Here is a 12,647-nt window from a genome sequence, read left to right as displayed (position 1 = left end):
CATGTCATATAGGGTTCTAGACCATGTGCTGGGAAATGGGATTAGAATAGGGAGGTCATTGTTTTTGATCAGTACAGACTTGGTGGGCTGAAGAGTCTTTTCCTGTGATCTAGGCCCCCATGACTCTATAAATGTGACCATAATAGCTTTTCTGAAATCATAATCTGCAACTCTTTCTGTGACTGAGCCATGGGTCAAGGTGGTGAGAAAGAAGCGGATTAAGAGACTGTAGCCAGCTGTTTGAGGTTGAGTTAATGGAAATGGTTAATGGTGGCCCATTTAGACTGATATAAACATCTCTGGCGAAAGAGAGGACTGCAGATGCTGGAGATCAGAGTCGAGAGTGTGGTGCTGGAAAAGCACAGCAGGTCAGGCAACATCCAAGGAGCAGGAGAATTAACATTTTGGGCAAAAGCCCTTCATCAGGATTCAAACACCTGCCAGGTGCTAACGGTGGAGAGGGTAAGGACTGGAGAGTACACTGGGGTGTGTTCAGGTGGGTGAACCTGCCACACCCCAGCTGAAGAAGTTAATTTCTTACCTTTGAAGAATACTATTTTATGGTCTCCAGTTCTCTCATAGACAGAGTCCACACCTTCCATGTTGCTGGGTAACCCCCGCCAAAACCGTTGGATCTCTGCTGGTTGCAAGGAGACCAAATGTCTGTTCCGGGTCAGCCGCCAGAAATACCTCCCTATTGGAGCAAACACAGGAGTTTACTGAGGGAACCGGATTCAAAAACAGGAGTGTAGACCATAAGACCATAAGACCATAAGACATAGGAGTGGAAGTAAGGCCATTCGGCCCATCGAGTCCACTCCACCATTCAATCATGGCTGATGGGCATTTCAACTCCACTTACCAGCGTTCTCCCCGTAGCCCTTAATTCCTCGAGACAACAAGAATCTATCAATCTCTGCCTTGAAGACATTTAGCGTCCCGGCCTCCACTGCACCCTGTAACAATGAATTCCACAGGCCCACCACTCTCTGGCTGAAGAAGTGTCTCCGCATTTCTGTTCTGAATTGACCCCCTCTAATTCTAAGGCTGTGTCCACGGGTCCAAGTCTCCTCACCTAATGGAAACAATTTCCTAGCGTCCACCCTTTCCAAGCCATGTATTATCTTGTACGTCTCTATTAAGTCTCCCCTTAATCTTCTAAACTCCAATGAATACAATCCCAGGATCCTCAGCCTTAGCACCCCAATCTACAATGGAACATTTCACATTGTCCTCAATCCCCTCCCTCCCCTCTCTGTGACCTCCTTCACCTCCACAACACTCCAGGATCTCTACACTCCTCCAGCTCTGACCTCTTCGGCATCTCCCATTTTAATTGCTCCACAAATGGCAGCTTAAAATGCAGCTGTCTCGGGCCTGACTCTACAATTCTCTTACTTCAACCTCTCCGTGCCTCTGCCTCCTTGAAAATTCTGCATAGAACCTGATTTTTAGATTGAATATTAAATTCTGTCATGTAAAAGCTCTCAAGCCTTGGCTCACATTTACTATGTGAAGGGTGCTCTCAATTGTTATCATTTCTCTCCATAGCCTGCATCAGAACAGAAATTGCACTCATCAGCTCAATCTGCAAGATATCTAATATAAAGGCAGAACAACAGTTAAACTGCATGAGAAGAGAGAGTTAATTTGTAAGCAAGTGGACTCCTTCAATTGTTATTACAATTACAGTACTAGTTAATAGTTAATTCTTATTAATTACAATCAGAGTCCACTCGCCAACAAATCAGCTCGCATTTCCCATGCAGTATAAATATTGTCTTGCCTTTGTATTGTTACTATTCCCTGGAGCATCGGACACTGAGGGGTCACCTTATAGAGGTTTATAAAATTACGAAGGGTATGGATAGGGTAAATAGACAAGGTCTTTTCCCTGTGGTAGGGGGATCCAGAACTAGAGGACATAGGTTTAGGTTGAGAGGGGAAACATTTAAAAGAGACCTAAGGGGCAACTTTTTCACACGGAGGGTGGTGCGTGTATGGAATGAGCTGCCAGAGGAAGTGGTGGAGGCTGGTACAATTACAGCATTTAAAAGGCATCTGGATGGTATATGAATAGGAAGGGTTTGGAGGGATATAGGCAAAGTGCTGGAAGATGAGACTAGATTAATTTAGGATATCTGGTCAGCATGGATGAGTTGGACCAAAGTGTCTGTTTCTGTGCTATTCATCTCTATGATTCTATGACCTTTAGAAATTGTCCTGATGAGTGCAGGATGAAATGTTTTTTCGGTTCATCAATACTCAAGTTTTCCATGAACAAGTGACTAGTTTTGAAATTGTCATCCTTAGTGTGATGCAGTTTCTGTGGATTTCAGCGAGGGTTTTGAAAAGGTCCTAAATGGGAACTTGATATAGAAGGTGGGATCCAGGGTAACTTGGCAAATTGGATCCAAGATTAGTGACAGGAGACAGCGGGTGGTGGTAGAAGCCTGTTGTGCAGTGGAGTACCACAGGGATCAGTGCTGGGAGCCTTTTTGTTTGTGATATTCATAAACAATGGAGATGAAAATATGGGGGTGATGATAAGCAACTCTGGATGACACAAAGATTGGTTACCAGTAAGGAGGACATTGTTAGGTTACAGGGAGATGTAAATGGCTGGGTCAGATTGGCAGATCAGTGACAGATGGCATTTAACCCTGATCACTGTCAGGTGATGCACTTTAGAAGTAGCCACAAGACAAGAGAGAACTGAATAAGTGACAGGACACTAGGAAGCTCAGAAAACAGGGGGATCAGGTGGTGCCTATCTGCAGATCCCTGATGGTGGCAGGGCAGGTTAATAGGGTGATTGAGAAGGGGACACTTTCCTTTATCAGATGTGGCATGGACTGTAAGAGCAGAGAGATCGTGTTGGAGATGTACAGGACTTTGGTTAGACCACAGCTGGAATACTGTGTGCAGGTCTGATCCCAACACTATAAGAAGGATGTAGTTGTACTGGAGAGGCTGCAGAATAGTTTCCCCAGGATGTTGTCTGGGATGGAGCATTTTAGTGATGAAGGGAGGCTGGATAAGTTCGGGGTGTTTTCTTGGGAACCGGGAAGGTTGAAGGGGAGGCCTTATAGAGGTGTATAAGGTTATAAGGGGCGTGGACAGGGTGGAGAGAGAGCAGCTTCCCCTTAGTCAGAGGGTCACTGACACTTTACAGTTTTAGTGCTACAGACTCGATCAGCCAAAGGGTCTCTTATGTACAATAGGATTCTATAATTCCACAATACCTGTAAAATGGAGCTGAATTATTGTCTTGACTGCTGCAGTTATTGTCTATTCCAGCAGATGGGGCTATGTGCCAAACAAGACACGTCAAGAAGGCAAACACTGCATGGCTTCATTGATAGCACCACCGGAAATTTTAATGTTTAATATTACAGCCTTCAATTCATTACACCATCTCTCCCTGCTCCGTTAAATAGCTTCCTATTCCAATCATTTGTCAAATCTTTCAATAATAGTAATAATATATTGTTTCATCTCCAGGCTGATGTGATTGCCTTTAAATTGCAGCAAAAAGGCAGCAATATTTCACAGGAGACCACTTGTAATCAAGTGAACAGCAGTGGTTTGGGAGCTGGCCCTGGGCATCTGTGTGAAAAATTGAGAGAATATGAGAGTGCACACAAGAAAACCAGGAGCCAATATGAACCATCAGATTGATGCAAATTGACTGCCCAGCTGCCTGCACTACAACAACACCCATACTTCAAAAACACCTCATCAACTATAAAGAGAGACACATTGGTTGGGAAAGGTGCTATCTAAATGCAAGTTTTTAAATACAAATAAATAGGAGCCTGCTGAGGTGTTTTAATTCCTGACAAGTGTAGCTGTTTCCCTGATTTTAGAAACTGTGACCTGTATTAATGTGAAGGTGCTAGTGTTGGACTGGGATGGACAAAGTCAGAAGTCACATGACACCACGTTACAGTCCAGCAGGTTCATTCCAAATCATGAGTTTTCAGATGCTGCCCCAGTTGGTGTTCCTATTCCGCACAAGCCCTGCTTTATCTCTTTCCCCACCCCCCCTCCCCTCCAAGCCCCATCTCTGCATCCTTCTGTTCAATAGCAGCTCGGACAGAATTTGAATATTGCTGCACAAAATGATCCGCTTTCAAAACAACTTATCAGAATTAATTTCCGTTTGTGAATGTAAACACTAATTGGCTTTTAAATGTTCCTGTGTGCATTTGCCATGGCAACACTTGACCAATGAGAACCCACTTGCTAACCTATCAGCAGGCTGTTTGTCACAGAGTCTGACAGCAGAGAAACAGACCCTTCGGTCCAACCAGTCCATGCTGACCATAATCCCAACCTAGACTAGTCTCAGCTGACTGCACCTGATCCATCTCCCTCAAAACCTTTCCCTCTTCATATACTTATCCAAATCTCTCTTAAATGTTGTAATTGTACCCACACCCACTACCCCCTCAGGAAGTTCATTCCACACACAAATCACTATCTGTGTAAAGAATTTGTCCCTCATGTCTTCTTTAAATCTTTCTCCTCTCACCTTAAAAATCTGCCCTCTAGTATTGAAATCCTAATCCTCAGGAAAAGGCAACTACTATTAACTCGTCTATACCTTTCATTATTTTATAAACTTCTACCAGGTCGCTTCTTAACCTCCTATTTTCCAGTGAAAACAGTCCCAGCCTATCCAGCCTTTCTTTATAACTCAAATCTTCCATTTCCAGCAACATCCTGGGAAATCTCTTCTGAACCCTCTCCAGCTTAATAATATCCTTGCTACGTGAACATCAACTGGCCACAAAAAGATATGACTGTGTCTCACTAGTATCACTAGTGGGTGGCACGGTGGCATGGTGGTTAGCACTGCTGCCTCACAGCGGCTGAGACCCGGGTTCAATTCCTGACTCAGCCGACTGACTGTGTGGAGTTTGCATGTTCTCCCCATGTCTGCGTGGGTTTGCTCCGGGTTCCTCCCACAGTCCAAAGATGTGCGGGTCAGGTGAATTGGCCATGCTAAATTGCCCCTAGTGTTAGGTAAGGGGTAAATGTAGGGGTATGGGTGGGTTGCGCTTCAGCAGGTCGGTGTGGACTTGTTGGGCCGAAGGGCCTGTTTCCACACTGTAAGTAATCTAACCTAATCATACGGATGAGCAAGGACACCACTTCGACTGGGGCAACACATCCATCCTAGGACTAGCCAAACAGAGACACGCATGAGAATTCCTAGAAGCATTCCAACTGGAACTCTATCAACAAACACATTGACTTCAATCCCATTTACCACCCCTGAGAAAAAGAATAGGAAATGACATCACCAACCCAAACATATAAATAGAAAGGAGGCTACACCACGAGTGCTTCATCCAGAGGTTCACTGAAGATGTTACCCAGTATGGTGACGAAATATCTGAAAACAAACCTTCCAGCTCAGCGAGCAAACCTACATCCATGTCCTTCCTATAATTGGGCGATCAGAACTGGACACAGTATTCCAGAAGAGGCCTCACCAATGTCCTATACAACCTCAACCTGACTTCCCTACTCCTATACTCAAAGGACTGAGCAATGAATTGACGTCCCCTTTGACATTCTTGTATGTGTCCTGATTAGAGCAAAGTGAAAAGCACAGGTATATAAGTGTGTAATATGTTCATCCAGCTACCCCTTCAAGATATCTAGACTATTTACACCAATGATTCCTTACCATGAGGATAGAGTGAGGTGGGGTTGGGTGGGAGAACACTTGTACAAAACAAAAATGTTGCATAGACCCAATGGGCCAAATGGCCTGTTTCAATGCTGGACATGTTACATAAAGTCAGAGAAAACAGTGAGGAAGAGAGCAAGCTATGTGCAAAATTAACACAAATAATCCCATGTGTGTAAAACATAAATGAAGACCAAAACAAATAGCGATAGCTTTGGGTATTCCAAGATTTCTGGCCTTTTGTGATTCCCACATTTTAATGGCAGCCATGACTCCAGCTGCCTGGTTCTAAGGCCTGGAATCTCCTCCAAAACCTCTTCAGTTCCCCACCTCTCTCATCTCCTTTAGAACGCTCCCTAAAACCTAGCTCATTGACCAATCTCAGTGTTAAATTCTGTTTGATAATCAACATTAAAGGATGCCATTCAAATGCGAGTTGTTGTTGTGAAGAAGGGAAATAGGAAGCATGTACAGGAGTGAAGGACACTGATGTGGATATACTGTCAGTGGTAAGACCAAGAGCAAATGAGAGCCAAGTAAAATAGCAAGCAGAATAATACTATTGGATGTGAGAACTAAACAGGCCATTCAGCCCATCAAGTCTCCTCCATCATCCAATCAGGCAATGGCTGATTTGATCATCTAACTCCACTATCCTGCCTTTTCCCCATAACCCTTGATTTCCCTTCCTGATTAAAAATCTGTCTATCTCTGCCTTGAATAATTTTAATGACTCAGCCTTAACAGTCCTCTGCAGTAAAGAATTCCACAGATTCTCTCCCCTCTGCGAGAGGAAATTCCTCCTCATCTCTGTCTTCAATGGGGTGATCCCTTACTCAGAGTTGATGCCCTCTGATCCTAGACCCCCCCACAATGGGGAAACAATGTCTCCACATCTCCCTCTGTCGACTCCTCGAAGAATCTATATGCTTCAATAAGGTCATCTCTCATTCTTCTAAACTCCAATGAGTACAGGCCCAACCTACTCAACCTCTCCTCATGAGGCAGTCCCTGCATCCTCAGGAACAAGCTAATGAACCCTCTCTGGACTGCCTGCAATGCAAGTGCATGGGCTGAAATTCCAAACTGGGAAAGCTTGCTGAGTTTGGTGTCAATGCTGAACAATAATAAATCATGAGAGCCTTGCAGAATGGAAACTGCACAGGGGAACGATAAGCACCTTTCTGATCTGCAGATTGGAATATCTTCAACGCTTAAGTATAAAGGATGTTCTGGGGGGATATTTTGAAGTGAAGTAGCTCATGTTTATATATCATATTATCATATTGTCAGGAGGACCCAAGGAATCTCATGATTAGTAGTTACTCTTTGTATCCTTGTGTGTAATTAAGCCTGGGATAGGGTGGCACGGTGACTCAGTGGTCAGCACTGCTGCCTCACAGCGCCAGGGACCTGGTTCGATTCTATCCTCGGGTGACTGTCTGTGTGGAGTTTGCACATTGTCCCTGTCTCTGCGTGGGTTTCCTCCGGGTGCTCTGGTTTCCTACCACGATGCAAAGATGTGCAGGTTAGGGTGGATTGGCCACGCTAAATTACCCATAGTGACCAGGGATGTGGTTTAGTCATGGGGAATGCAGGGTTATAGAGATGGGCGGGATGCTCTTAGGAGGGCCAGGTTGGACCCAATGGGCTAAATGGCCTGGTTCCACACTGGAGGGATACTATGATCATTCCTTGGATAAGGGGATGAAAACCATCCGCAGAATTTTAGCCATACCAGGTCAAGACATCCATCTTACGTATAGAAAACTGTGATTATTCTCCTTAGAGTAGTGAAGGTGAAGCCAGGGGAAGTGCTTAACTACCGACATGAAGAGAATGGGGAACTCACTGCCACAGGCAGTGGTTAAGATGAATGATACAAATGTATTTTAGAGAAAGTTAGATTAACACTTGAAGGGAGAAAGAGACAGAAGGCAATGGTGTTGGAGTGAGATGGAGAGGGAGTGAGAAGATGAGACGTAACAGAAACACCAGCTTGGAGCAATTGGGCTCCATGGCCTGGTTCTGGGCAGTGGGCTCAGGTTGATTAAGGGTGTTCAAGCTCTGAAAGAATTTTAATGGGGCAAACAATGAGATACACTGCTCAGAGGCAGGAGGGCCAACAAATGAAGGAAAAGAAAACAAAGAACTGATGATATTGGAAATTCGACACAGAAACACAAGTTACTGGAGAAACTTAGCAGGTATGGGAGCATCTGGAGAGAGAAATTGAAGTTCACATTTTGGGTCCAGCAACCCTTCTTCAGAACTGATTATAGCTCAGAAAAGGTTGGTGTATATGCTGAGGATGGGGTGGGGAGAGGGGGAGGTGGATGTGGAGCCCAGAGAGAGAGAACAACATACAAAGGAAAGGGTAAAGGTCAGTCTGTGAGGACAAATAGCTGTTCGTCAGGGCGATTACTGACTGACAATAGGCTGTATGTGGTAGTAGATCACGTGATGACAGGGCCTGGTGTGTGGGGGTTGGGGTAATGGCATGGGAGAAGGTGCTCAGGCCCAAAGATTATTGAACTCGGTATTGAGTCCAATGGGCTGCAGGGTCCCCAAGTGGAAAATGAGCTGTTCTTCCAGCTTGTGCTGAGCTTCACTGGAGCACTGCAGCAACCCTGAGACAGGGATGTTGGCCAGGGAACAGGGTGGGCTGTTAAAGTGGCAGGTGACTGGAAGCTCAGGGTCATTTTTGTGGATGGAATGTAGATGTTCTGCACAGTGGCCACCTGTAGTGACTGTAACAAGGTCAGCCAGTAGGGCCTCCTAGACTATGCGTTCCCTGATTTGGGATGTTCAGCTGGTCCAAACAGGGAGCCCTGGCTGACAGATATAAACAGGAGGGTCAGAGATGCTGACTCTCTGATAGCTGACTCTGAATGAGGCAGTATTAAAGTAAGGAACTGTTAACGTATAAATAAAGGGTGACAGGGTGAAGGGATATTCCAGTCTCTGTGAAATTATTTCATCACCCAGTCTACACTTTGTCTCCCCAATGTGGAGAGGCCTGGATGTATGGGTCACTGGATCCAAAATGTTAACTCAAATGGAAGATGCAGATTGAATCCAATTAGTGAAAAGGATAATGAGAAGAACAAAGAAAATTACAGTACAGGAACAGGCCATTCAGCCCTCCAGGCCTGCACTGATCCAGATCCTCTATCTAAACATGTCGCCTATTTTCTAAGGATCTGTATCCCTCTGCTCCCTGCCCATTCATCTATCTGTCTAGATACATCTTAAATTATGCTAACGTGCTCACCTCTACCACCTCCACTGGCAATGCGTTCCAGGAACCCACCACCCTCTCCATAAAGAACTAAACTTTTCCCCCATTACCTTGAACTCCTGACCCCTAGTAATTGAATTCTCCACTCCAAGAAACAGTTTCTTGCTATCCACCCTGTCTATACCGCTCATGATTTTGTAGGCCTCAACCAGGTCCCCCCTCAACCTCCTTCTTTCTAATGAATATAATCCTAATCTACTCAACCTCTCTTCATAGCTAGTGCCCTCCATACCAGGCAACATCCCGGTGAACCTCCTCTGCACCCTCTCCAAAGCATCCTTTTGGTAATGTGACGACCAGAACTGTACACAGTATTCCAAATGTGGCCGAACCAAAGTCTTATACTACTGTAACATTAGATTAGATTAGATTACTATTAGATTAGATTACTTACAGTGTGGAAACAGGCCCTTCGGCCCAACAAGTCCACACCAACCCGCCGAAGCGCAACCCACCCATACCCCTACCCCTTCACCTAACACTACGGGCAATTTAGCATGGCCAATTCACCTGACCCGCACATCTTTGGAGTGTGGGAGGAAACCGGAGCACCCGGAGGAAACCCACGCAAACACGGGGAGAATGTGCAAACTCCACACAGTGGATCGCCTGAGTCGGGAATTGAACCCGGGTCTCTGGAGCTGTGAGGCAGCAGTGCTAACCACTGTGCCACCGTGCCACCCAAACATGACATGCCAACTCTTGTACTCAATCCCCTGTCCGATGAAGGAAGGCATGCCGTCTGCCTTCTTGACCACTCTATCGACCGGTGTTGCCACCTTCAGGGAACAATGGACCTGAACACCCAGATCTCTCAGTACATCAATTTTCCCCAGGACCTTTCCATTTACTGTATAGTTCACTCTTGAAAAATGCATCACCTCACCTTCGTCTAGATTGAAGTCCATCTGCCATTTCTCTACCCAACTCTCCAATCTATCGATATTCTGCAGTATTCTCTGACAGTCCCCTTCACTATCTGCTACTTCATCAATCTTAGTGTCATCTGCAAACTTACTAATCAGACCACCTATACTTTCCTCCAGATTATTTACGTATATTACAACCAACACTGGTCCCAGCACTGACCCCTGTGGAACACCAGTGGTCACAGGTCTCCATTTTGAGAAGCTCCCTTCCACTACTACTCCCTGTCTCCTGCTGCCCAGTCAGTTCTCTATCCATCTTGCTTCCCTCATCAATAATTTTGTCACCTCTTCAAAGAATTCTATTAGATTTCTAAGGCATGACCTTCCCACCACAAAACCATGCTGCCTATCACTGATAAGCCCATTTTCTTCCAAATGGGAATAAATCCTGTCCCTCAGTATCTTCTCCAGTAGCTTCCCTACCACTGATGTCAGGCTCACAAGTCTGTAATTATCTGGATTATCCCTGCTATCCTTCTTAAATAAGGGGACATTAGCAATTAGCCAGTCCTCTGGGACCTCTCCCATTTTCAAGGATGCTGCAAAGATATCTGTTAAGGCCCCAGCTATTTCCTCTCTCGCTTCCCTCAGTAACCTGGGATAGGTTAGATAAGAGAGGAAGCAGGTTTCTCGGCAATGAATTGTTGTGATCAGGAACATTCTGCCAGTCAGGGTGACATAAACAGGAGCGTTCAGAAAGGAATTTTATAATCGTTTGAAAAGGAAAACAATCCTGGTGTATGAGGAATTGGACGGTTGTTATAGAGAGCCAGGTACCAGCCCAAAGGACTGACTGGTCTTTCTTCTTGGATGCTATGAATTGACGAAGGTGGAAAATTAAAAAATTAAATGAGCGAGACATGCATCACATTTATAATTTCTTTCTGGAAGCTGCATGGTTGAATGGAGCCAAGATTCATTTTATTTCAGTCTTACACACAAATAATCCTTCAGCCGTCTTAGCAGGAAACAGACTGACTGACTGCCCAGTTCTAGTGTATCCTTCAGGTCAATCTGCATTTCCAGCCTGGTGCTGGTAATTGTATGGGACTGCAATTTGAATACCTCATTGTCACACAGTCCACTCTGTCACTGTAAACATTCACATAAATAGACAAGGAAATTGGAGGCAGCTGCCTGCGTTCACAGGTTTGTAAAGAGTAAATTATACCTGAGAACTAACAGAATGCAGTGTTGGATGCAGGTCTTGCCCTGGACATTTGTGAATAAGGCATCACAATGTTCCAAGTACAAATGACGTGATTCAATGGGTTGGTAACGAGCTCAGACACAATGAGATATCACACTGTGAGACAGCAACGCTAAGTTCAGGCAGAAATAAGTGTCTCCCTCTCCACCATTGCCACTGACTGTTCCAGTAATTGTTTCAACATTTTTGCTGCTACGTGCTGATTCATTCTTTGTGTGACTTAAGTGTTAATACTTTATTTTTGTCAGTTCGAACTCATTTCCTCTGAATCCCTTGGCATGAGTGTATTTGGAGATGAGAATAAAGTTACATTTTTCTGCCTGTTGAATATTGGCTCAAACTCTACAAAGTCCCTTCTGACGAGCCCATTTTTCTCCAGTTCTCATTATTTACTCGTCCTGAGACAGTTCGTTCCTCTCACAGTGGCACATTCTGCAATTTCAACATCACCTTCCTGTTTCAATCAGTGGAAATAGACACAGTGCTCAATGTGGGGATTAACCAGAAGTGGACACAGTGCTCAATGTGGGGATTAACCAGAAGTGGACACAGTGCTTGATGTGGGTTCCGAGTCAAACTGTACACAGTGGATTTAACGCAGGTAGCAGGGGAAGGAGAGGGGAAAATTAATCACCACCACAGAAAGAGGTGATGAGTTCAGTTCTCAGAACTTGTTGGTACAGTGTAGGTTAGAATTTATGTGTCAAAATAGCTCATACAATTTTGCAGCAAAATGAAATAAAAGCAGAATTCCAGTCTTTACCTTTAAAGAAGAAAGCTTCTCCCCTGATCTGAGCCACAGCATCAAAGTTAGTGTTACATCTGTCAGGAACATCTGGTCGAGACCTTCAAAGGAAAGACAGCCAGGTCAGCGACGCAGCTTTCTTCATATTCCAGAACTCCTCAATCCATCCACTTTTCATTCCACTGGCAAATGTGGGGAACCACTCACCAGTGTAGGTGGGCAGTCTATGGGGGAGGACTAGGGGATTGCGAATCCTGCAGATTGCTCTGTAGTCTCCAAGAATTGAAGAATAATCTCTAGGATGTTGGCACAAAAGCCCCAGGAAGGAAATTTGGAGGCATTAATAAAGTAGAGATTGAGGATTTCTGTGGAGAGTGGCTGATTGAAAGCTAGAGCTCATTCACTCAACTAAATGAAGATTCCTTTCCATTTCCTATTGTCTGTGAGACAGTGGGGTATCTGAGGAGTTTGAATGGGTGAGGGGTGGTCGTGGCTATCTCTGTTTAGGTGCCACGTATATATTTGCTTTACAGTTTCCTGATTCACTAGCCAGTGAGTGAAAACTAGCAGGAGCAGAATGAGGCCCTTCATTGGATGTTGATTTCCCACCTAGAGGCTCGAGTTGACCGTGGGGCAGGAAGGTAACCCACAAGCTTTCTCACCTATGACCCATAATTATTGATGTAACCATGTAAAAGCGCCTACCAACTGAGGCCTAACTGGATGTCAAACAGGCACTACAACTGGCTTCATCTTTG

At 44.9% G+C, this 12,647-nt stretch overlaps 1 protein-coding gene across 2 annotated transcripts in view; it reads right to left on the bottom strand.

Annotated features, from left to right (window-relative positions):
• The window catches only part of mmp17a (matrix metallopeptidase 17a), a 100,066-nt gene that overhangs the window by 12,839 nt on the left and 74,580 nt on the right, over positions 1-12,647 (bottom strand). For both annotated transcript variants that reach the window (XM_060843901.1, XM_060843902.1), the window contains exons 7-8: positions 11,908-11,990; positions 542-694 (exon numbers count right to left, since the gene is read on the bottom strand). In XM_060843901.1, coding sequence (XP_060699884.1) covers positions 542-694; positions 11,908-11,990 — 236 coding nt within the window. The remainder of the gene's footprint in view (positions 1-541; positions 695-11,907; positions 11,991-12,647) is intronic.

Source organism: Hemiscyllium ocellatum, chromosome 24 (genome assembly GCF_020745735.1).
Source record: "Hemiscyllium ocellatum isolate sHemOce1 chromosome 24, sHemOce1.pat.X.cur, whole genome shotgun sequence".
Lineage (NCBI taxonomy): Eukaryota > Metazoa > Chordata > Chondrichthyes > Orectolobiformes > Hemiscylliidae > Hemiscyllium > Hemiscyllium ocellatum.
Note: the sequence above shows the minus strand (reverse complement) of the source record. Positions and strands in the feature narration are given on the sequence as shown.